The sequence below is a fragment of the Schistocerca serialis genome, chromosome 3 (genome assembly GCF_023864345.2).
Source record: "Schistocerca serialis cubense isolate TAMUIC-IGC-003099 chromosome 3, iqSchSeri2.2, whole genome shotgun sequence".
Lineage (NCBI taxonomy): Eukaryota > Metazoa > Arthropoda > Insecta > Orthoptera > Acrididae > Schistocerca > Schistocerca serialis.
Window position 1 is genome coordinate 841696087 of NC_064640.1, and position 23621 is coordinate 841719707.

The following is a 23621-nucleotide window of genomic DNA, read 5'->3' on the forward strand; positions in this document are numbered from 1 at the left end:
TCTCTCTGCTGCACATGAGTTTTTGAACTCACAAAGAACATTTTCAGCTGTCAGTAAAGACTTAGCAAAAATGATCTAACGACTCTGAAGAGATGTGTGATTGTTAGCCATAATCATTTTGAAAAATATATGTGGTGTTACTGAAAATTTGCCTCCTACTCTTCTTAGTGATGGACTGATAATCTAAAACTCAGAATGTGAGGCAGTACATAAATAATAAATATGAAAAAGTTTAATTATTGTAATTTATCACCAGTCCAGTCAACTATAATGAGAATGCGAAGGATAAATATTTCAAGTGTACCATCTACAGACATGGAAGAAAGTTACAGAAAGCATCATGCTACATAAAATCCAAACGAGTATCTTACCAACAAATGGCTACCAAGGCAGAAGCGATATGTTAAGCTATTGCAACTGGTCATAGTAATAGCACAAGAAAAAATCTCTCTCGAGCTACAAAGAACTCCTTCCATACAGCACTCCAAATAGAAGATATGTCTTCTTAAAGTTTTTATAAATTCAAAGTTTCTTCTGAACTCAATATCATCAATGGAACTTATGGGATCTATTTAAAGATAACTGTTTCCACTTTTATATACTGAATGTTGTTTCTAATTTATATATAATGTCATAAATTGTCTTAGAATAGTGTGAAAAATGTTTAAGCTTATTTGTATCAGTAGGATGGATTTATGTCTACTGACTTGGAAGTTAGCTTCATCTTCCTGAATGGGAGAGTATAACTGACAGGTGTGAAACAGCATACTGCCAACCATAAAAACACTGTGACCTGTTTTTGCAGTAAAATATGGTGCGACCTACAATTAATAAAGTAAATGGAACTGTCACAATTTAATCAACAAATACAAATGGGAACCTAAAATTATTCTCCAACTATATGTATAATATTCATAAGAAGATACCTAGATCAAGACGGTGTATTGTGCACAGTGGTAAGTTCTGAAGACTGTATCCAAATAAATATTCACATTTCCGCCAATACTCAATTGCCTGTATCCAAGGGTGCTCATACCTGTGAGCAAAGGGTCACCCCCCCACCCCCCTCCCCAGCTCTCAGGGAAAAAGAAAAAATTAAGTGTTGTCAGGTGTTTTTCACTCAAAGCTTATGTTTGAATGCCTCTGACATGAGGTGGAGACAAACAGCAAGACCTATTTGACAAATGTGTGTATCATGTTGGGGCAGTGATGGGGCGAGGGACATTTGTATGTGCGAATCGACAACCATAGCACTGCCCATCAATCGTTGAACAGCAACAGGGCAATCCCATGGCCAATTGGAGTGTGTGGTGCCAAGTTTCCATAGTTTAAGAATGGTGCATTGTCAACCTACACAACATTAGTAATTTTGGTTCCTACTGGCATCAGCTATCCAGGGTTAAAATTTCGTGACACAATTTTTCTCCACCCTATATATGTATGTATTTTCCACATCTTCCCCTAAGCAACTGGGCCAATTTCAACCAAACTTGGTATACATATCACTTATGGCCTGAAAAGAATTGCTGTGGGGTTAAGCACCACCTATTTATCAAAGAATGGTGGTGGGGGTGAAAAAGCAGTGTAGCCCATGATGCGTGAAATACCCATAATTTAGTCATCCAGTACTGGAGAATGAGAACAGTTAGTGACTTGCAACAAACTTTACACATAATTTTAAACCTTCACAAAACTTTTTCTGGATGACAATGCCCACAAATCAATGAACGGAAAAATGTTCATTGCTTATCATATTTTTACTGTTCATGCGGTAAATCGGGTGCATGAAGCATGGTGTTTTAATTTGTTACTTCTTTATTCCTAACTGTAATTGTGAAAAATTTCGCAGACAGTATTCAAATATACCTCTGAATGTACCATAAAATTGTATCAGTGTAAAACCCAGAGTTCAGGAGATATATACCACAAACACTGTGAATGTGTGAAAAACTGCCTCATCCCACATACACTGCTAAATATACTTTAAAAATATATTATTGTATGGCACATAGTTCAGGGGATCTGAGATCATAAACACTAAGATACATGAAAATCTGCTGTATCATGCATGATGTTTTAATTTATTACTTCTTTATGATAAGCTACTTGACAATGATACTGCAGGGCAAAATTTTCTGGAGATACAGGTGAAATATGTGTGAAATATTTTAAATACATGTGAAAGATGTCTGAGCTGTGCGCATGTGGATAAAAATGTGATTGGAAATCTCATTCTAAACCCATGGAACAATTTCAACCATATTTGGTACCCATATTAATTACAATCTGGAAAGAAATACTATGGGGGTAAGAGCCATCAGCATCCTATTGGGATGGGGCTTATAATGTGGAGAGAGAAGAGGTGAGGAGGAGTGGACAAATAGAGAGGCGGAAGGAGGAAGTGGACACAGATAGAAGGGGCAAGAATAGATAGACACGGAGAGGGGAGGGGGAAATGGAGGGAGAGGGGGAGAGGAGCAGATGGACAGGAAAAGGAGAGAGAAGAAATGGACAGACACAGAGGGAGAGGGAAATGGACAGAGAAAGGGAAGAGGAGATGGCCAGTGGGGGGATTGAAAGGGAGAGAGGATGTTCATATGTGTGTGAAATCTTATGGGACTTAACTAGGGAGAGAGGGAACAAAGAGATTGTAGACAAAGCAGAAGGAGGAAATGAACAAAGAGAGGGGTAGGAGGAGATGGAATTAGAGGGGGAGGAGGAGGTGGACAGAAGGGGAAGGACCAGATGGACAGCGAGAGGAGGAGAAGCAGGTGTACAGAGGGATAGGTACAAGGAGATGGACAGAGAGAAGGGCAGGAGGAGACTGACGGAGAGGGGGAAAGTTGGAAGAGGTGAACAGAGAGGGGAAAGGAGGAGATGGACTAAGAGAAAATTGGAATAAGTACATACCCAGGCAACACTGGGTACTCAGCTAGTTTCATTCTATTTAAGCCATGTCAGTCAGTAGTATACTGATAGCACAGCATAAATGATAGGTATATTTTCCTATATTTAATAGTGATAGTTAGATAGAAGCAGAGATAAGACAAAACACTGCACATAAATGCTAGATAAAATTATAAATGTAGTCAATAATGACACTTTTTTAAATACCAGGACAGAGTTTGGGTCACTATAGCTAATGCCCTATATCCTTGACATTAGAACAATAAACATATGAGGTACTGTGTAGTATGATGCCTGATAACCATCTGAGTTCATTTCTTTATAATGAGCTTGTGCAAACACAACATGAAAATCCAGCCAAAAAAGTATGATCTCATTGGCCAAATAAATGATTGTAATAAATATTTATTTACAGTAATTTCAGCTTTTGTTTTCAGAGTTTTATGACATAATAATGCAGCAGGTTCTAGATATTAACAAGAGATGTCAATCCACATAAGTAAGGTCTCATAAAAGTCTTACCAAACCAAAATTATTTTCAGTGTGAGCCTTCACAATTGTTAAAAGATATTAGGGTCTACTCTGTTATTTTGTGCAAGTACATATTGAAAATATTCTTGAACATCTTTTAGCATAAATGTAAATGAGACCAAGCTTCTATATTAACAACACAGAAAAGAGTTTTTGGGCTCATATTAATTAAAAAGGGCAGCTTCATAATTAATTTAGTATGCCATAAAACCAGTTCTTTTCATGCAACAGAACTATACCTTTTGGCAATTATTACACTACATGTGGCAGAATAACATGTGACAGTGACACAGCCAAAGTGCACTTAGGCAAACTGTCGGTGCCAGATATTTCTTAGACCTTCTTCTAATAAATGAAATAAAAAGAAAATTGGAAGGAGAAAAAGTTATGATACCATGCTTAGAAATGTAACAGTGTTAATACATTGAGACAAAAAATTCTTACCTTCTCCAGTTGGAATCACCTTGTAGGAATCATCCAGTCTGACCAGCCCTTCACTAACACCCTGAAAAAGTTCGGAATCTCGTCTCTGATCCTCTTTTAGTGTAACTTTAATAGGAACGGCTTCCTCTGGTAACTGTTCAGGAGAGGACACTTGCTTCTGTGACATTTCATCTTCCATTGTGCTATCCTCAAAAGTGGAGGTTGACAGCCGTGACGTGTCATCTTCAGTTTTTGATGGAGGTATAGGTGAATCACTTTCAGTAATTACTGATGTGTGCCTCTTCATTGCCTCTTCGTCTGATATAATTATTGGCTGTCTTTCATACTGACGATCACGCTTATCTTGAGCAAATATTTCTTTCAGCTGAGCAACTGTTCGTCTTTCTTCTTCAACAACTTTTTCTTCACCAATATACTTCCTTTCTTCTGATTCATCAACATCATCTCTCTCCTTCAGAGGCCAGTCCTTCAGTATTACATCTGTTTTTTGTATTTGAAAGTCTAAAAACAAGTAAATGAATGGCATCAGAATAAATTACTTCATGTTAACAGTGTAAGTAATAGTTTCTCAATAATGCATAGCAATTTACTCACTTCTGCTAAAGTAAAATACATTTTCTTTCTGACAATGGTCCTAAGAAAAATCCAGTAATATATAAAATATGTAAGAAATTCATTGTTACCAAAAGAAAGAATGGCAAAAGTTAAGTGCTCCATTTAAAATGACTTAAAAAATAAGAACTATATGTTTGCCTGAAACTAATCTGCTGTAATACTGGTATGTAATATCTACTTTTAGTATCACAGTACATTGATGTATACTAGTTAGTTACTTTCATGTTCCATGGTTCATTTTGCACAACATATTATAATGATGTGGACTGAGTCATTTTACATCCACGTTGCAAAGTAATTTGTACATATTGTTACATTCTGAACATTTAAAGGTTTTTTTAAAGGGAAAAAAGATATAAAGATGGTGTGAGTTGGTAATCCTACGCACCATCTTTTACTCATTACAGTAATAGAAATTCTCCTACAGAATAGAAAGAGTTGTTCAGGAGAAACTTTCTCAGTTTGTTTTCAAATTTTACTTTGCTTTCTGTTAGACATTTCATATCGATGGGTAAATGATCAAATCTAGTTAATGAGGCATTGTGCACCTCTTTTTACACTGAAGACAACTTTAATGTGGAATAATGGACGTTGTTTTTCCTTCTCGTAGTGTAATTATGTACATCAGTGTTCCTTTTGAACTGTAATGGATTGTTTACAACAAACTTCATGAGGGAATAATTATACTGTGAAGCAGTAGTCAGTATGTCCAACTCCTTGAACAGATTTGTCCAAGATGATCACGGGCAAGCACCAAATATTATTCCTACAGCACATTTTTGCACAATGGAGGCTTTCTTTCTTAAAGATGAGTTACCTCAACACATTATTCCATATGACATTACTGAATGAAAATATGCAAAATAAGTCAGCTTACTGATTTTTCTCTTCCCAAGATTTGCTTTGATTCTAATTGTAAGTGTGGCTGAACTAACTTGTTTTAGGAGTTCCAAAATGTGCTTATTCCAATTTAAATTCCTATTAGTATGGATACCTATGAATTTCAAATTTTCCACTCTATTGTTATTTGCTTGCCATGTGTTACACTTATCATTGGTGTAGTACCCCTAGATGTGCAGAACTGAATATCTTGTTTCTTTTTAAAATTGAGGGTGAGACTATTTGCAGAAAACGAGTCAATGATACTTTTAAGAGCTATGCTTACCATATCATCTGTTTCTGTATGTATGTGTGGATTAATTCTGCTTGTTGTATATTAGACAGAAGATCATTTACTTATGTGAAGAACTCTAGTGACCTAAGACAGTGGAATCCCATACATGATATATTATTTCTCTCCAGTCAGAATTATGTTCCCAGACTATATTGGTTGAATTACTGAGAACAACTTCCTGCATTCTTTGGTTAGATATGACAGCATCCACTGGTTGGCTATAGTACCAATCCTATAAAACTTCAATTTATCTAGGACAATATTGTAACTCACACAGTCAAATGCCATAGATAGTTTGCAGAAAATACCAACCGGCACTACTGTGTTTGCAGAAAATATCAACCGGCACTATTGTATTATTTATTGCTTGTAAAATCTGGTGACAGAACATGTAAATGGCATTCTGAAACCCAAATTGTGATTTACTGGGGATATTATTGCTGCTAAGGTGAATTACTATCCTAGAATACATCACCTTATCAAAAAGTTTGGAAAATGATGTCAGCAGTGAAACAGGTCAGTAGCCATTGACACCTCTCTTATCACTATACTTAAAGAGGTGTTTAACAATGACATATTCAGTCTCTCTGGAAAAATTCCTTGAGTCTGTGATGCATTACATGTTTCAGATCAGACTGGGTTTATTAAATGGGAACAAATCCTCAGTACTCTATTGGAAACACCATGAAATCCACATGAGCTTTGATTTCTGAGAGACTATAATTTTCTTACTTTCATATGGAGAAGTTGGTGGTACATTCATATGATTGAATTTTATGAGTTACTTTTTCAACATACTGCTGTGATTTTTCTCTTGACTTGTTTGTCCCTGTGCTTTCTACTATATTTGAGAAGTGATTATTAAATACATTTACTTCCTGTGACTCATCATTCCATTCCTTCGACTGAGTTCAATAGCGATGTAACCCTGTTCCATGGCTGGTTGACCTGTCTCTCATTTCACTACATTCCATACAGCCTTAAGTCTGTTGTCAGAATTATTCTGACATTATGTGCATCTTCCTTGATTTTTAATAACCTTTCTTAGTAATTTTGAGTAGCTTTTGTAGTGAGCAGCTACTGCAGGATCCCTACTCATTCTTGGCAAAAGATACATTTCCCTTTTCCTTTCACAAGATACTTTAAGCCCTCTAGTCATCCATCGGCTTTTACATCACTGTTTAGTATCCTTTCTGATTAGCTCACTCAGAAAGTTGTCTTCAAATAATAATATGACTTTCTCATGGAGTATATTAAATTTGATGTTAGCATTTGGTTTATTATAAAGTTCATCCCAAGTCATCCCCTGTATACTGTGCTTAAAAACATTTGTCGTGGAGTCACTCATTATTCTCACTGATCTCCATTAAACAGCATACATACCTAAAGGCAATATGTTATTTATCCTAATTAACTGTGCATCATGATCAGAGAGGGCATTTGTTACTGGATAAACAGTTATTTTCCTACTTCAAGCTTTACAAAAGAAAACATGATCACTTAGGGTCTTAATGTCTTTATCCACCTGTGCTGGAAAGTTAATGGCTGAAATTATATTTTAGAATCCAAATAAGGTTTCTAGATCATTTTTCCTATTAGAATCCTTAAGAAAATTAATGCTGACTACTATCTGCTTGCTGCTGCCTGACAGTTTACTTCATTCTGTTTGTATAGGTTTCTAATGTAATATAACACAACACCAGATGATTGGGAAGTCCTACAACTAAATACTGTGACACCAGCTATTCAGGAATACCAACCAGTGTTCTGTGCGTGAAATACAATATACAAATGTAGTACCATGTGCCATTCCACAAAACACTGCACCTGTTTAATAGATCTTGGCAGTCTGGAAATCACTGAAGGTAATGGAAAGACCAAACTGAGTTCTTAAACTATTCTGTCACTTGATATATATATATATATATATATATATATATATATATATATATATATATATATATATATATATATATATATATATATATATATATATATATATATATATATATATATATATATATATGAAATTTTGTAATAATACTGAATGCACTCAGTCTCATATTTACAACACTTTCTTTTTACTTTTATCTATCGATGTTCTCATTCCAGTTTTTCCTTGCCTTCTTTCTACCTTGTCAGTAATCACTGTGGTGCCTCTAAATTATCAGATTCCCAAATATGATGTGATTATGATATTTCACACTTGATTTCCTACTTGTCAAGAACTGATCAATACATTATGATATTGTCATTTGTGAATCACTTGAAATGTCATGCCAGTAATAATGGTCATAATGACATTTATTCAGCTTGTAACTCTTCTGTTTTCTTTATTATTAATAACTAGCAAATATAACTGGTAAATTGCTGTAGTAATCTCAAAAAGTAAAAAAAAATACACTGTAGCATGATTTGTTCCCAGTAAACTACTTAATGGCTTCCTATACCCTTTTCTCTGTGAGGTATTGCATATTATACTCAATAATTTGTTTTTAATGCAAGAATTCTATAGACACTGATATCCTGGTCTTACGGTGAAAATCAGTATCTGTAATTTGCAATAAACTAAAGCAGTTGTGTGTTCAACTGGCACACTGCAGGTGTGCAAGTGTGTGTGTGTTTTTCTTTTTTTCTTTGTGTGTATACATTTATACTCTAGCTGGTCAAAGGTTTTCTTCCAAAAGCTACTAAAGTCTTCATTCTCTTTTGTCTGTACCTATCAATGACTCAATACTTCTGCCATTTGGCCAGTGGTCTCCTTTACGCCTAAATTATTTACTTTCTTCCAGAATATTTCCTACCATATTTTAAATGAAAATAAGACTTTCTTACCTTCATGTGATTTCTTCTTCTCTGCTTGCACAAGCTCTTCAACAGATTCTGATTCCTAAAATGGGGTATACATCATTACAGGCAAAACTCATAAAAGCTAGACAAAAACAAATATAAAGTGGAAATTAAAATGTCTAGTGTACCAGAATTACTTGTATTTATTCCATTATTCAATAGCTGTTTACTAATTTAAATAAAATCTCAAACTCTCCAATAGGTAAGAGAAAATTATTGGATTATAACTAATTTGAGCATTATTTTCAGAACATGATGTGCTACTCATTTACCTCTACTGGCAATAAGTCCTTAATATTGTTATACAACTTTTTTATGGTACAAGTATAATATTTAAGTTATTAACTGCAAATAGCATTGTTTTGGTTCATGAAACATGGATTTAAAATTCAGATATTAATGGGGCACAATACTTATGAGTGTTTCAGCAACTGAGAAAATAGTGCTGGGCTCAGTTAATACATAAATATATTGCTCACAAAAGGTATCATGACTGTATACAGTTTGGACAGCAGGGTACATAAAACATACAAAAAATACGGCACCTGTAACAAGATATGTGCTACATGTGAACCAGGTATTATTCATGAGAATTAGAGAAGCTACTTTTGATGCTTCTATATACAAAAGATGTCCACAATACTAATGGACTTATCTCAATTGCAGCTCAGAATTCTTAATTCATTATTAGTGGGCAGGAGATCAACTATAGTACTTCTGAGCATAAGTCAAGAATGAGACACAAGTAATAAATCAGGTGTCAAGAATCCTATTTTCATTGGCAACAACAGTATCATTTCACACAAACTGCATTTATGGAAAAATATAGATTGTGCAATTCCTTATTAAAAAATAAAGACTTATGTGATCCAGACTTTCTTGTAACTGCGATTTGTTTCAAATGTGGATGGTCTCCTACCTCTACTACAGAATAATTCCTGGATCAAGTAATGGAAATATCACAGTAAAACGATAATGGCCAACTGTGGCCATCAATGTTGTGTTCATTAGACTGCGGACGAGATATTACAGATGCCTATCATATAGCAGAAATAATATTGCAAATGGAGACAGAATAAGACCTGTGGTATTTTGTAGATAATGGGATCAGTCTTGTTTTCATAGAGTCTGTTACACTCAGTACAGCATATCTGAATTCTCTTGCTGTTCTCTTGATATCTTCTTTTCAAATTATGTAATGTTGAATGTATTATCAAATGTAAATTGACTTTGACATGTCTGACCTATTGAAGCTACGTCTAAAATCAAAATTCTATGTGTATGACACAAATCTTGCGTCAATAATGAAATTAACACTTTGAAGACAAAAAGTATGCATCATAACAGAATTTATAGTGAATAATGCTACAGGGATGTCTAATTTGGGGCCCAACAACCTGTTGCATGTGTAATCGATACTGGTGGGTGAGTTTTCATGGACCATTGCATAAAACAACTTCTTCAGCCTTGGTATAGAGGTGTGGTCTACTTCTCTGCATTATTCTTGCAGAATCATAAAATGGCCTCAGGGCCAGTTTAAGGACCAAGCTACGTAAGGTGTCACTTGGGGCACCAAGCTGAGAGGAGCACCAGAGGCACCTACAGCTGTAAGGTTTCTATACAGGATGTATCACAATTAGCAGTGGTCAGTTGGAGCACCAAGCTGAGGGGGTGCCAAGTGCAAGATTTATATACAGTATGTATCACAATTAGTGATGACAATTGATATGAAGAAAATGTGTGAGTGGAAAGGGGGGGGGGGGGGGGGAGTACCAAATCATAAGTCACTTGGATGGAAGAATCTTCTCAAACCAGCAAGGAATGGTTTGTATATTTATGAAGGCTGTTAGTATTTTCAAATCTCTTCCAGCTTAGCAAATGTCTTTTGCAAACAAGTCCGATTACAGTGACCCATGATGACTTTTTTTTTAAATATTTATACCAAATGCATCATGCATGATATCATATCTATTGTTTGTAAAAATTATTACTTCTTCACGTGAACAGCATTTCCACTCATCAATAAATAAAATAAATGTGCAGTGGGCTGTGTACCACAGTATGAATTCACTGCCTTTAAATTTATCACATTATTTCAATCTAGTGGAGTGTCCAAGGGGAATACAAAATAAAGTTCTCTGTGAGAATGTTATGTATTAAAGCTCATTTAGGATGTGTTTCCATTGTCTCAATTACATGATTTCAGACACAGTCATTGATGCAGTTATGAAAAATATCTTGAGAAAATTACTCTGACAATGGTACGCAATCATAACTGAAACTTGTTGGAAACAGTGAATGTAATGATATCCAGAAGTATAATATTATATTTTTAAGCAATTTATAAGTCAACCCACACATACTGGACACTAAATCTTGGGACGCTATGCACGTATGTGTGTGTATGCTACAGAACTGCAGATACGCTTATGTGGATGTTCTAAAGAAAACAGATGAGATACCATAACATACAGTAAATTTATTTAGAAACTTACAATAAATAAGTTCTGAAATACCTTCATTAAATCTTGTTCATCATATGCTGTAATGTCCACTGCAGTTTCTCGATGTAATGATGCATTTCTTGATGGTCCTAACTCTTCTTTCAAGAGGTCAAATCCTGATTGGTCTTGCCGAACTTTCTCAACAGCTTCATCCATCTCATCAACATTGAAAATGCACTGTTGAATGATATCATCACGGCCAATTTTCCTCAGTGCTTTCTCCAGTGTGTTAGCTTTAATGGAATAAAAATTAATTTGAATTTTTTAAATAATGTTACACATCTGAGCCAAGTTTTAAACAAAAATGTGATGTTCTGATAAAAAAATTACCGCAATTTTTCACTTTTAATGTTATCACTCACCTGTTGCTTTATTTCCTGACTGTTGTACCCAGAGTCTCAACATTGCCATTGCTTGTTGAGCTACACTACTGGGAAATTCTGTTTTTATTATATTTACATCGGATGTAGAAACTCCAAGTTCATTGGCCAGAATCACCCAATCTTCCGCCAGCAAGTTACTAATATCTGATAAACGTAAATTCATGTGCCGGAAAGCATTAATTCGACCTGTAGGGTCCAGAAACAATATTTATTTGGTACATCATCTTCAGTATTCTGAAGTAAGTTTAATTAATGTTAATTAAAGTTTAATTAAATTTTGCAACAAATATAAACTTAAATAGAGAAGAGGAAGATAAATACCAAAACCACCATCACGGAGGAAGCTGTATTTCTTCTGTAAGGAAACAAGATCTGGTTCTGACAGTCCGGATTCAGGTAATATCGTTTCAGGGAGTACAATATTTAATATGCAGACTGGCTGCTGGGGTGGTTCACCTTTTGCAACCTAAACAGGTGAAACATATGGATTATCAGGTAATGTATTAAGCATACATCCAATATTCTTTCTACGTGTCATGTTCATACCTTCGGCTCTCTCATGAAAAGTATGCGGCCAACTGTATCAGCATGTGGGTCCTTGACACGTACAGTAAATGGAAGACGATTCTCTCTAAATGCTCTGAATCCGAGTTGTAACTGGTCACCTGACTTTGTAACAGGAACCAAGTTCCCTGCAAATTCAATGTACTGTGGTTTTCCTTCGAGCACCTGTGGAACAAAAATAAGAAAGTAAACCTTTGTAATTGAGGCACTGTCTAAGAAAATGCATAGTAAGTATGACTAAATGGACAATAACATTTTTAGGTGAATTCATTATAAATGGAAAAGGTGGTAAAGTTCCTCATTCTACCCCTATACAGGCCAAATGCACTTCACTGACTGCTGTGTCATCCTCTGCCAGTGGCATCATTGGATGCAGTATGGAGGGGGGGGGTGATCAGCACAGTATGGAGGGGGATGTGATCAGCACACCACTCTCTTGGTTATTGTCGGCTTTCCCGATTTTCGAACTGCTACTAATCAGCTGAGCAGCTCCTCAGTTGGCCTCACAAGGCCGAGTGCACTTCCTACCAGACCTTCCACTCAGGCAGTACTGGGAATCGAACCCGGATCCTCCACATGGCAGTCACCTGTGCTGACCACCCAGCTATGGAGGTGAAATAAGTATTACAAAGGTAAGTCTTAAAGAAACTTACCTCAACATCTCTACTCTTTGCAACTTCAGTAAAATGCTCCTGATGCTCTAATGTTTTGTCTTCTTTATCATCAGTCATGCAAAACACCCTAAGTCTGGCTTCGAGAACATCGACACGTTTTGCGAAAACAACAAATCTGTAAGAATTCAAAGAAATATATCAGTGATACCAGCATTACTAATTTAAATGTGTAAGTCATTCACATTGCTCTTCAAAAGTAAATATTATTTTGAATGGCATTTCAAACAATATCATATCAGACATAGTTTGTAACAATGAATTGTCTACAAAATACTTCTGGAATTAAAGCTGAAGTAGACTTCAGCTCTGAATACTTAAATCATGAGTACCCAATGTTAACACCAGTATCTGTAAAAAGTGTTCACAGCAAGCCCATTTTACTGAAGGAAATAAATTATTTTTGTCTGATAACTGTAGTAAGGCACAACTGAAGAACTTTGGCACATAGTTACTATTTACCAAGGTATATAATGTCAGATGGTGACGTTTATTTATTTTGTCTGAATAAGTTTTTTGTTGTACTACTATAAAATTACACATGCCAAGCACATATTATACATAAATTTTCATGAAGTCACTATGCTTTCACAGGACAAACCTTTTTAATTTTCAGAATCAATATTAAAGTATTAGAGTACTTCTATCATGAAATCATGAAGAAAATTAAAAATGAGTAAATTAATAAATGTAAAGCTAAACAGAAGACTGAAGTATACTAAATCTTTTCATAACTTATATCTGAAACATTACAAAATGTGTTCCTGAAAATAAATGTCAATATTCATTTAGTTGATGTGGCAGAGTTGAAGTTAAAGATTTTACATCAAATGAACATGTAAGAGATAGGGAATAAGTAATGTGGGCAGTATTCATGTTGACAAATAACAGTGTGACTAATTTCTGATACCACAACAGGGAAAATTTATATACAGTCACTCACATAAATTTGTTTCAAAACAGGATGTTGAAATTTTGTCACTATACATTCCCAGGTACAATGTGTACATTATTATCTTTGTACATTGCTAAAATAAATACTTTTCTTTTTAAGGTGTACATGTGATTGAACAGAAACTCAGTTCAAGAATGAGAGGGGAAAGAATGATAGGAGGAATAGCTAGACTGTTGAGGTTATCACATTTTAGTTTTTGGAAAATTAGTCAAAATTCAACTGTTAATAGAGCTTCCTGAAATGAAATTAAAGATCTCAGATCTAAATAATATTGCTCTATAAATATTTTAGTGTTTTTGACTAATGAGGCTCATGAGATTCTACTGTATTGCCATATCTCTTAACTTCGAAATGCGACTCCATCTTCTCACTCATTTCTTCTGTTGTTATAATTATTATTATTATTTTCAGTGATATCAGGTCATATTATTATTATTATTATTATTATTATTATTATTACTATTATCAGTGATATCAGCTTACAAGTCATTCTCTCTTTTCCTGACACTGAAGATTGAGTAACATCTATAAATTGTCTTACATTGTACTGAGTTTAAAGATTTTAAACCTGCATACTATTGAACATGCTCAAGTCTCACATAACATTTCATTCTCCAAATAACTGTTCAATAGTTCATGATAATTTGAACTAGGTTACTCAATCATGTAATGTTTCCCACAAATTCAAACAAGTATATATGCACTTTCCCTACTGCAGCATATCGTAGGATGACATTCTATCTCTTTACAGTGAGCTGGAGAAGGAAGTATGTTATCTTCACCTTAGTTGTCTTATACACATATCAGAGTAACTAAAACTTTTTCTTATTATCTTTCTATCACACAGTCTTGATATTCTAAGGATTATTAATAATTACAAAAGCTCGAATGTCTTTCATCTATATCTGAGTTGCACTAAGATTTTATGCAATTGACCAAATTTAATATTTTATTATGAAGAACATGCATTATGTCATAAAGCATCTAAAAGACGAATTTGAGCATAAGAAGAACATTGAGCTTTTCAGAATAGTTCCTTTGTACATTAACTTACCTAAACAATGTCACCCATTGAGCCCTAAACATAAGATTACAAAGGATCTATGACACCACTAACAGATTGCTGAGTATGAAATGCGTGGCATTTTCTCTCCTTTACTCTTGGTCTGATGAAAATATTTTCCATCAGCAAGATAAATGCATGGCACAGTCTCTCCATTATTGTTGGTCAAATGGTTGTGAAGAAAATATTTTCCACCAGGAGGATAGGAACTGGCTTTGCCTGAATTTCATAAAACTATTGCGAATTAGAACTGTGGGCTGCAGGGGCAATGTTTATTTCAAAAGCTAGTTGAGGTAGTGCACTGCATTTGGTTTCAGCGGCAACGTTGTAAGGGAAATAGCAAATCTTATGTGGGTGACCTATTGCGAAAAGTGTATAACATTAATGATGATGACTTTTTTGTCCAATGAAACTGTTTTCCAGCCTTTTCAGTACAGTAGAAGTATTTTAATATACTAAGAGGTTTAAAAAAATGCATTTTTTGCTGCAATACATTCATATAGTTATTTGCATTAGGGCAATGGCACAATTATTGTAGTGACTGACACACTATATAAAAACAGAATACTTCATGTACTTACTTGGCCATAAAAGGAACATGAATTGCTTCCTTGTACAGCTCTGTTGCCATTTTTGTGGCTTCACCAATATTTCTACAATCCATCAGCCAAAATCTTGCAGATACTGTTGTTGTGAAAGACACACAGTCATTGACAAATGTGAGTGGTGTTGACCCAGTTACATCCTCCCACTGGGCTCGTGTTGTCCCTCCTAAAGAAAACTTAATGTTCAGTATTTAGTCTTCTTAAGTTCCACATAACATCTACCAGTAATATGAATTCACAAGGACAAAGTATATTTTGGGATTAACTGTGTCTGTCTCTTATCTTTAAACTGTAGAACACATGAGAAGTAAAACGGACCCTGAATTTTCTTTCAATGAACTTATATATTTATTGGAAAAAATTCAGTTTAACCATCTTCTTGCAAATATTATGACTATTCTGGTCATGAACTTCTTCAGATAGGTACATGTGTTCATCACGTATGTATATGGGGAGCAAAAATTAGACTATTTCTGCATCACTGATACAGAATGTTTCAATATTCAATGCTGATTGTGAGCTCTGTCAGTATTAAGATTCAATTACATTTAAATGCCAAAGAGTTCTTTACATTTTATAGTATTTTTGTACAAATACTGAGAATTTCCCTTCAGTTTTTCTAACAAGGAATAGGAAATTTTTCAAATGGTCATATTACATCATGATGTAGAAAACAGGATAATGGCAGCACATTTTTGTAAAAACAACCATTATGTATTATTCACATGTGTGATCTACCATGCAGAATTGGAAGAGCCTATTAATTACTTTTCATTTTACCTGTGACAACTACACAAAAATTATTCTTTTGTCAAAATGAATGTAAAAAATGTTCTTATGGCAAAGAGTAGTGACGTCCTTCATGGCATGCTGAAGAACACAATGACATTAATGAGTGATTACACATAGTGTAATAAAATATTCACAGAGTAAGGCAAGCAAATGAGGAATATGTAAGGCTAATGTGCAGATGAAAAGGAATATGTGGAGTATCCTAACATGAAAATAGTCATATGACAAAAAGCAAAATACCGTTTTGTACTCTTTTACAGACCACAATGCAGGATTCTATGTTTTAATGACTACAAAAAAACTGGGAAAAATCATCATTAGGCATTTATACATTCACAATTAATAGATAATAGCCAAACAAAGGAAGCTCAACTTTGAATTGCTCAAAGCAATTGTGAAACAGGACACATCATTCATGCTGTGTTTACTCATGTAAAAAACAATGAGACCTATTATTTAAATAATTTCAGTAAAAGTTAAGTAAAGGTATTAAAAGCTGAATATTAATTGTTAAACTGGTAATTTTGTGAAAGAAGTGGGTTCTGCCATTGCTATGAAACCATTACTATGTTCCCAAATGAAAAGAATTTGGACTGAATAAGTAAAACTATTTTTTTAAATGGTAGGACTGATTATGTAGCAGAAAAGCATATTTTAAGTTAATAAAATCAGACTTAATTGTAATAGCTACTGGGTCATTATTTGTGATGTGTAACCAAATTGTGCAGTATACAGACACATCTGTGAGAATCAAAAAAGTTGAGGAAATGATGTGAACTCTGAAGATGACCACTAGCTGGTTTAAAATAGTTAGAGCATTGTGAAATGCTCATGTTAATATGTCATAAAAAATAAAAGGTGTTAGATAACTTCATTCAAAACAGCACAGGGTGAAGTACCAGTAGGTTTATATAAAAAAATAAATAATGAATGAGCTATATTGATGTACATGTATCATTGCTATGTTTGCAGAGAGCGTATGTAATACATGCAATTCTATGAATGTAAACATATAGCCATTCATAAAAAAAAATGTGATTATTTTTGGGATTTCATTGTTGCAGGAAGATAATCTGCTTTCATATCTACATACATAGTGAAGCAACTTGTTGTATTGTATTACTGAAGTATGACAGCAAACAAATGATATCATCTGGTCTCCTTAACACATTAATTGTATCTTCTGTGAGAAAGACAAAGCTACTCAGAGTTTAGTACAGTGGTGCATACTTCAGAATAGCTCATGTGTAGAAATAAAATTTTGAGCTCAGTCAATATACACTTCAGATTTAATTAATATTTTGTTATAGTTTGTTGCAGTGATGATAATACCTACTGTTGCGAATTATGAGTTCTGACATATTTGGGCTTTTGTGATTTGTAAATTAGTCTTCTCCAAAACTGTGCATGAGAGATATGGTTAACAATGGGGTAAAGATGACATGTGACAAATTTAGTTTTTTAAATGAATATACTATTTATTTCATATGTTTATTAGAGAGGTCACATTTGGATAAATAAATATTTCTTTACAAACATAATGACATCTGCAACACACAAAAGGAATTCTCACTTCTAAAAACCATGAATTTAAAGAACCTAGTTTTCTTCCTTGTTTTACTCATGCCTACTATATATCTTTGCTACGACATTTCAATGAAGAATTTCTTAAAACTTCCACATGTTTTGTATGGTCATTCGTAGGGTATTAATTTATGTGTAAAGTAGGTGCTGTTTAGTTGCTGTCTTTGCTGCTATTGTGATTTTTCTTAGTTTTTGTATTTCTATATACAGGAGCATATAACTGCATAATTTTCTCAATAAATTAAGTTTTGTAGATGTGTGGTAGTTCAATTTGGAACTACATAAAAAAAACTCTCAAAGTTACAACTAAAGTAATCAACTAAAGTAATAAAACCTACAAACACAGAAAATCACATCATTAGAGGGGCAAACTCCTTTGTCTCTCTATCTAGGGTTGAAGTTAATTAGGCTAAAGTGCATTGAGAAAGGAATCACATCCATCCTTCAATAACTTCAGATAATGTCAATGCAATGATTAGTGACTTTGCCAATAGAGGTCAGCTCCCATTTATCTGAGAATAAATTAATATTAAGTATTCATAAAATGTTAACTGATTTTCTGTTACTTGTGATAAAATGAGGTATTTATTTCTAAGATTATATGTATTTTCTAACATATCAGATGAGTAACTTTCAGCATACTAAGCTATCAGCCTATTTGCATACAACTGTATAATTATTACATATGCTTTCCCATCTAATTTTATACAAATGCAATAACAAATTATCCCCATAAGTTTCATCCACATTGATTTCAAGAATAATTTGACATTTCACCCCTTCTATACAGCTACATAACACTGTAGTTACAACAATGAGACTATCTGACACATAATTGATTTTTTATTAACAATCAAATATTTGCTTGCTGTATAGTTTAACTATTGCAAAATATTTGAAAAATGACTTTCTCAGCAGTGCTGCTCATTCTGTGGATCGATATGACAACATTAAGTGATGGTGTGATAGATGTTTTTGAATCCTTGTCTTGCATACTCTTCTATGGGCTTTAACAAAAAGTACAAAGTTCCCTGTGGAATCTAGAATAAAGCATATACAGACATACCCACCCACCCACCTTCCCATAGATGCACGTGTGTGCGAGTGTGAACATGGGAATGTGTGCCCACAAACACAAACACACATACACACACACACAGTCGTCATTGAATATTATTGTTACACTACAAGCAGCTTTGTTACGAAAAATTCATCATACTCATCTAGTGATGAGTGTAAATAGCACATGAAAATTAAAAAAAGCCCGGACCCAAGAGTCTGCAAATTTAGTTACCTTATATTTCCAGTTATAAATAATAATAATAATAATAATAATATTCTAGTCTTAATTTAAGTCCTAGTTTGAAGTTCTGTTGGAGTAATCTCAGTATGAAAAAGTCTGAAAATGTAAAAACTAGCATCGAATGGTAAGTTCAATATTTCCAAGGAATGTCCCATGTCTCTCTTTTTTTAGCCATAAACTTGATTATAGCACGAACTAGTACAGTTCATAACAGACTACAAAATATAAAAATCATTTGTCTTTATGTTCCCAATGCCAAAGATAAGAGTAATTTTCTTCAACACCAAATTTGGTTTGGTATAAATCACCCTAGAATTTTTGATACTTTATTAAAATTTTTCTGTTGGGTGAATAATCTAAAATGGCTGTACAGCTAAAGCACCATTAGAAAGATTCATTTTAAACTGACATTGTCATGGCCCACACAAGAAAGTACAGAAAAGAAGCCACTTTGATTCTGTATAAAGCTAATATGAACTGAACTCATATATCAGAATATTGTGAAGAAAGACAAAACTTTGAAATCCCTGCACAATGACATAAAATAAACTACATAATACAAATTACTGGAAGATGAGAAATTAGCCAATATGATGAAATAATATAGGTACACTACATAAAGTGACAAATGTGAGTTACTAATAGCAAACTTGGTAATGACATGATAATAAAATGTTGAAAATATTGCTAGTTAAAATAAAAATAATATTTTGTAATATAGGCCCATCTGGAATGTACCATTGCCTAACATGAGAGTGAGCAGTGAACTCAGGGTATCCAAAATTGAATGGAAAACTTGCAGGCATAGATTTCTGAGACCATGAATGCAATAAATTAACAAAAATTGTGTTACAGATATTCGAAATTATGGATGGTGTTGACCGCGGATGAAGAGAATAGACAACTAGGATATCCAAATTTGTTTTTGATTTTAGTCATAAGTTGAGTATCTCTTCCTACATATCTGACATAACTTATGACATCATCCAAACAATTATCACCAACATTTTCATCAAACTGTCAAATCTTGGAAGTTGCTTCAGGTAGCTAGTTAAAGCTTTTAGCAAAAGCAATCAAGCTCAGAAGTTAGATTTTGAAAATGATAAGACAGATACAACAACTTCAAGGAACTACACTGTAGAAGAATATTTGAATCTGTTATTGCTATGTGGAACTTTGTAACATATTTAATTATTGCCAAAGTCCTGTTCATATTATCCCTTTCAAAGCAGTTACTGTAACAATCACTTAACTTCTATAAATGTCTAACACAAGAAACTGAGTATTTAAACACATCTTAAAACTCAGTACATAGGCAACTACATCATATTTGCATTGGACTTGAATAACAGCAATTTCTATCATAGAGATTCTCAACAACCTTTTCCACATCAATGGAAAACTTCTGAAACCTATATTTTCACCTACAGCCTAACACATGTTAAAAAAGATTGGATTTTCAAAAGCTCTTCAGTGTCAAATATATTTATAATGACAATCAGCTTCCTCAAATAACCAGTATGTCCCTATATAAATGCAACGTTGGTAAACATGTGAAAACCCTATAGTGGCATAAAATGCCTTGATGTTTCAGTTTTCGTCATCCAAAGTGGTCTCTATTTGATGTGCAACTGTTGGATTCTGCTTGTTTAGAAAGTAGAATCTCTTTCTATTCTCTTGATGCTTCTTAACATTTTAACGCTATTTGATACAGGTATTTTGTGACATCTTTTGTATAATATTTTGCATTAACAATACTGAAACATGTCACATGTTGCTTTGATAATGTGTTTTATTAAGGATTTTCACTACCAGTTCTTATAACTATAACATTACTCAAAAGGGTTGCACTTGATGTGTCTTTTGTTCACAAACCACTGTACACTTTTTTCTGGGATAACGTAGTAATAGGTAGTACATCATGTTTATCTAAGTGAAGGAATGTTGTGTTGTGTATTCTACCTATGTGTGACTTCTGTTTGGTGTGTTTTCTGACTTTTTCTGCTTGTAGGGCTCTACTGATTTGGTTAGGGGCAACCAAATTACCATTAACTTAAACACGTGTGGGAAACTGACGACTAAAAATATCCAGTTTAAGCCAAGTGCAGAAATTAATCTGGTATGTGGAGTTCATCCATCAGTCTCACCTACCTCTCTTCAAAGCTAACACGATGCACATTATGTTATATGAGCATATCATTTATTATTATCTGAAATATCAAAGGATATTTATATCCTGCAATTTTTGCACACAGAGTTCTCTTCCATTTCTTAGAAGAACACCTATTCCTTGACCAACTGTTTCCTACTCATCTTAACCAACAATTTTTCCATGGAACAATTATTTACTTATTCATCTTAGTTAAGCATTGTCTGCCTTGGTATTAAGCATACAAGTTCTGAACACTGTTCATTAACATTTTTTTATTATTATTTATCCATGTTTTACTTCATATGGATCAAGCAAGTATAAATTCACACAGATATGAAAAATGACCTAAAAGTACATGTCACCTAATCAAACAAAATCCAAGGTTTTTAGGCAGAATGTGCAATTCTAGTCTAAGGCTACCTCACCTTCCTTTCTCTATAACTCAGAAAAATAGTTTTAGTCAGAAGACAATGGCAATTGCCTTTAAAAATATTGTGCATCAGATGTTGCACATAACCACCGATCATTATATAAATCACAACCATTGTCAGTTCCACAGAAAGATCTATAGTAGTTATTTTCACATTTTTCTTCAGCCAACAAGAATTATTTCATGTAAAAGATGCTGAATGTGAAAGCAGAAACACTTGGTAATAAAATTTAGTACCGTAGTTGAAAAATATTGAAACTTATATTTTCTTTTTAATGAGCAACATACATCATCATGATAAAGGAGAGAAATATTTGACAACTGTCTGGCAATATTATGACATAAGGATCTTCAAAAAATACCAATAGCAACTATAACACTCCATGTTTCCACCTACTCTCTGTCTCTCTGTGTCTCCTTCTCATGCATGCGCACACACAAACACACATCACACACACACACACACACACACACACACACACACACTCTACCTCCCCCACCTCAAACTAAAATGTGTGTGTGTGTGTGTGTGTGTGTGTGTGTGTGTGTGTGTGTGTGTGTGTGTGTGTGTCAAATACAGTTCACGCATGGCTGATTGTCCTTATTTGCTACATTTTCCTCTGTTTTATCTGCTCTCTTTATTAAATTGCTCCATAATCAGCTTTTGTACAAAAAACAGAGAGATGGAAGAAATTTTAGGCTTTGATACCTCATCAGTTATGATCTCATTACAGACAGAAGTTCTTGTTTTCTGTTCATATAGTTGTCTGCATTTATTTAAGATAATTTAGCTTTCAGTATTCACCAGTGTCAAATAGCCCACACAGCCATGTAAGCCAACATAATTAACTTGTGCACTGCAACATTGTGATAGGGATGAATCTGTGAAGGATGTAAGTCCTTGGTTCTTCACCCAATGTATTCACCAGTTTGTACAGCTTCATGTAAAGATCTACAATTTTGTATTGGGATCTAGCACAAGATGTAAGGTAGCATTCTGTTCACACAGACCACCAAAGCCTAAGGTGAAAGCCATGTTAAGGATATAGTAAAACAGCAGCATACACAAAACGTACATCAAAAAGCTAATAAAAGGCATAATAACATCAAATACTATTGGGTTTCGAAACTGTAGTTGCTTTATTATGTTCTATTCAGTTTCTATCAGTGCATCCCATTCATGTTTTGAGAGAATCAACAGTAATGTTTGAAAGCCACTGTATATTACTGTTATATATTTTCTGTATATAGTTGCATGGTTTCAGAGTTCTTTGCAATTATAAACTTTTAAATAGTTCACACATTTTGTACAGGCGATACAACAGTAAACCAAGGACATCTGAAAAACTGAACAAACTTGTTTTGCTGCATGCTTTGGGTCCATTAATGGCTGCAAAATGCATTTTTATTATAATATGAAATAGTTTGTAGTATTTATTCCTATAAAAGGTGAAGCAATAATTATGACACTGCTTTTCTAAATACATGAATGATGTGAGGACATATTACGCACCACTATCAGTAATCGGTTTCCTGAACACTGATGAGAAAAAAAGTGTGATGATTGTTTCAATGGGTTTTATATACAAATATATAATTTTTTAAAAAAACCTGGTTTTGTGTGGCTGGTAAATCTGGAGAGTAATATAAACATGCACAGCATCTCATTAACAACCAAGACTGTTTGGTTTTAGATAAAAAAGCAACAAAAATCATGTCATTCATGTATCACAACTCGGATAACACACTATTTACAATAAAACATATTATACAACAAACCTTCAATAATATCTGTTGTGAGAAATATTCTCATGGCATAAAGAAACAGTGTATTGAGTAGTTTCCTGTCTATGTAACAAAAATGACTAATGCCTCTCTTTTTTTCCAAACAAATACACTTTCTTAGCATAATCTGAGAGACTGTTATTTACAACAACTAAAGAAATAATGGCAACATAAGTGTTCAGTTGCATGGACAGCATGTGTAGTCAGATGAAGTAAGAACAGTACTTTGGTCTAATCTGCTGACCAGAAAAGAATATACATGATTTGACAACTGCAGCTGAAGGAAGATATTCAGCTGAACTAGCACCC

At 34.0% G+C, this 23621-nt stretch overlaps 1 protein-coding gene across 1 annotated transcript in view; it reads right to left on the minus strand.

Annotated features, from left to right (window-relative positions):
• LOC126471256 (ankyrin-3-like) overlaps nt 1-23621 on the minus strand; it is a 636759-nt gene that overhangs the window by 31333 nt on the left and 581805 nt on the right. Inside the window, exons 24-31 of the mRNA XM_050099375.1 lie at nt 15243-15432; nt 12626-12761; nt 11955-12137; nt 11730-11874; nt 11388-11594; nt 11038-11258; nt 8507-8561; nt 3883-4383 (exon numbers count right to left, since the gene is read on the minus strand). Of these exons, the coding sequence (XP_049955332.1) occupies nt 3883-4383; nt 8507-8561; nt 11038-11258; nt 11388-11594; nt 11730-11874; nt 11955-12137; nt 12626-12761; nt 15243-15432 (1638 nt within the window). The remainder of the gene's footprint in view (nt 1-3882; nt 4384-8506; nt 8562-11037; nt 11259-11387; nt 11595-11729; nt 11875-11954; nt 12138-12625; nt 12762-15242; nt 15433-23621) is intronic.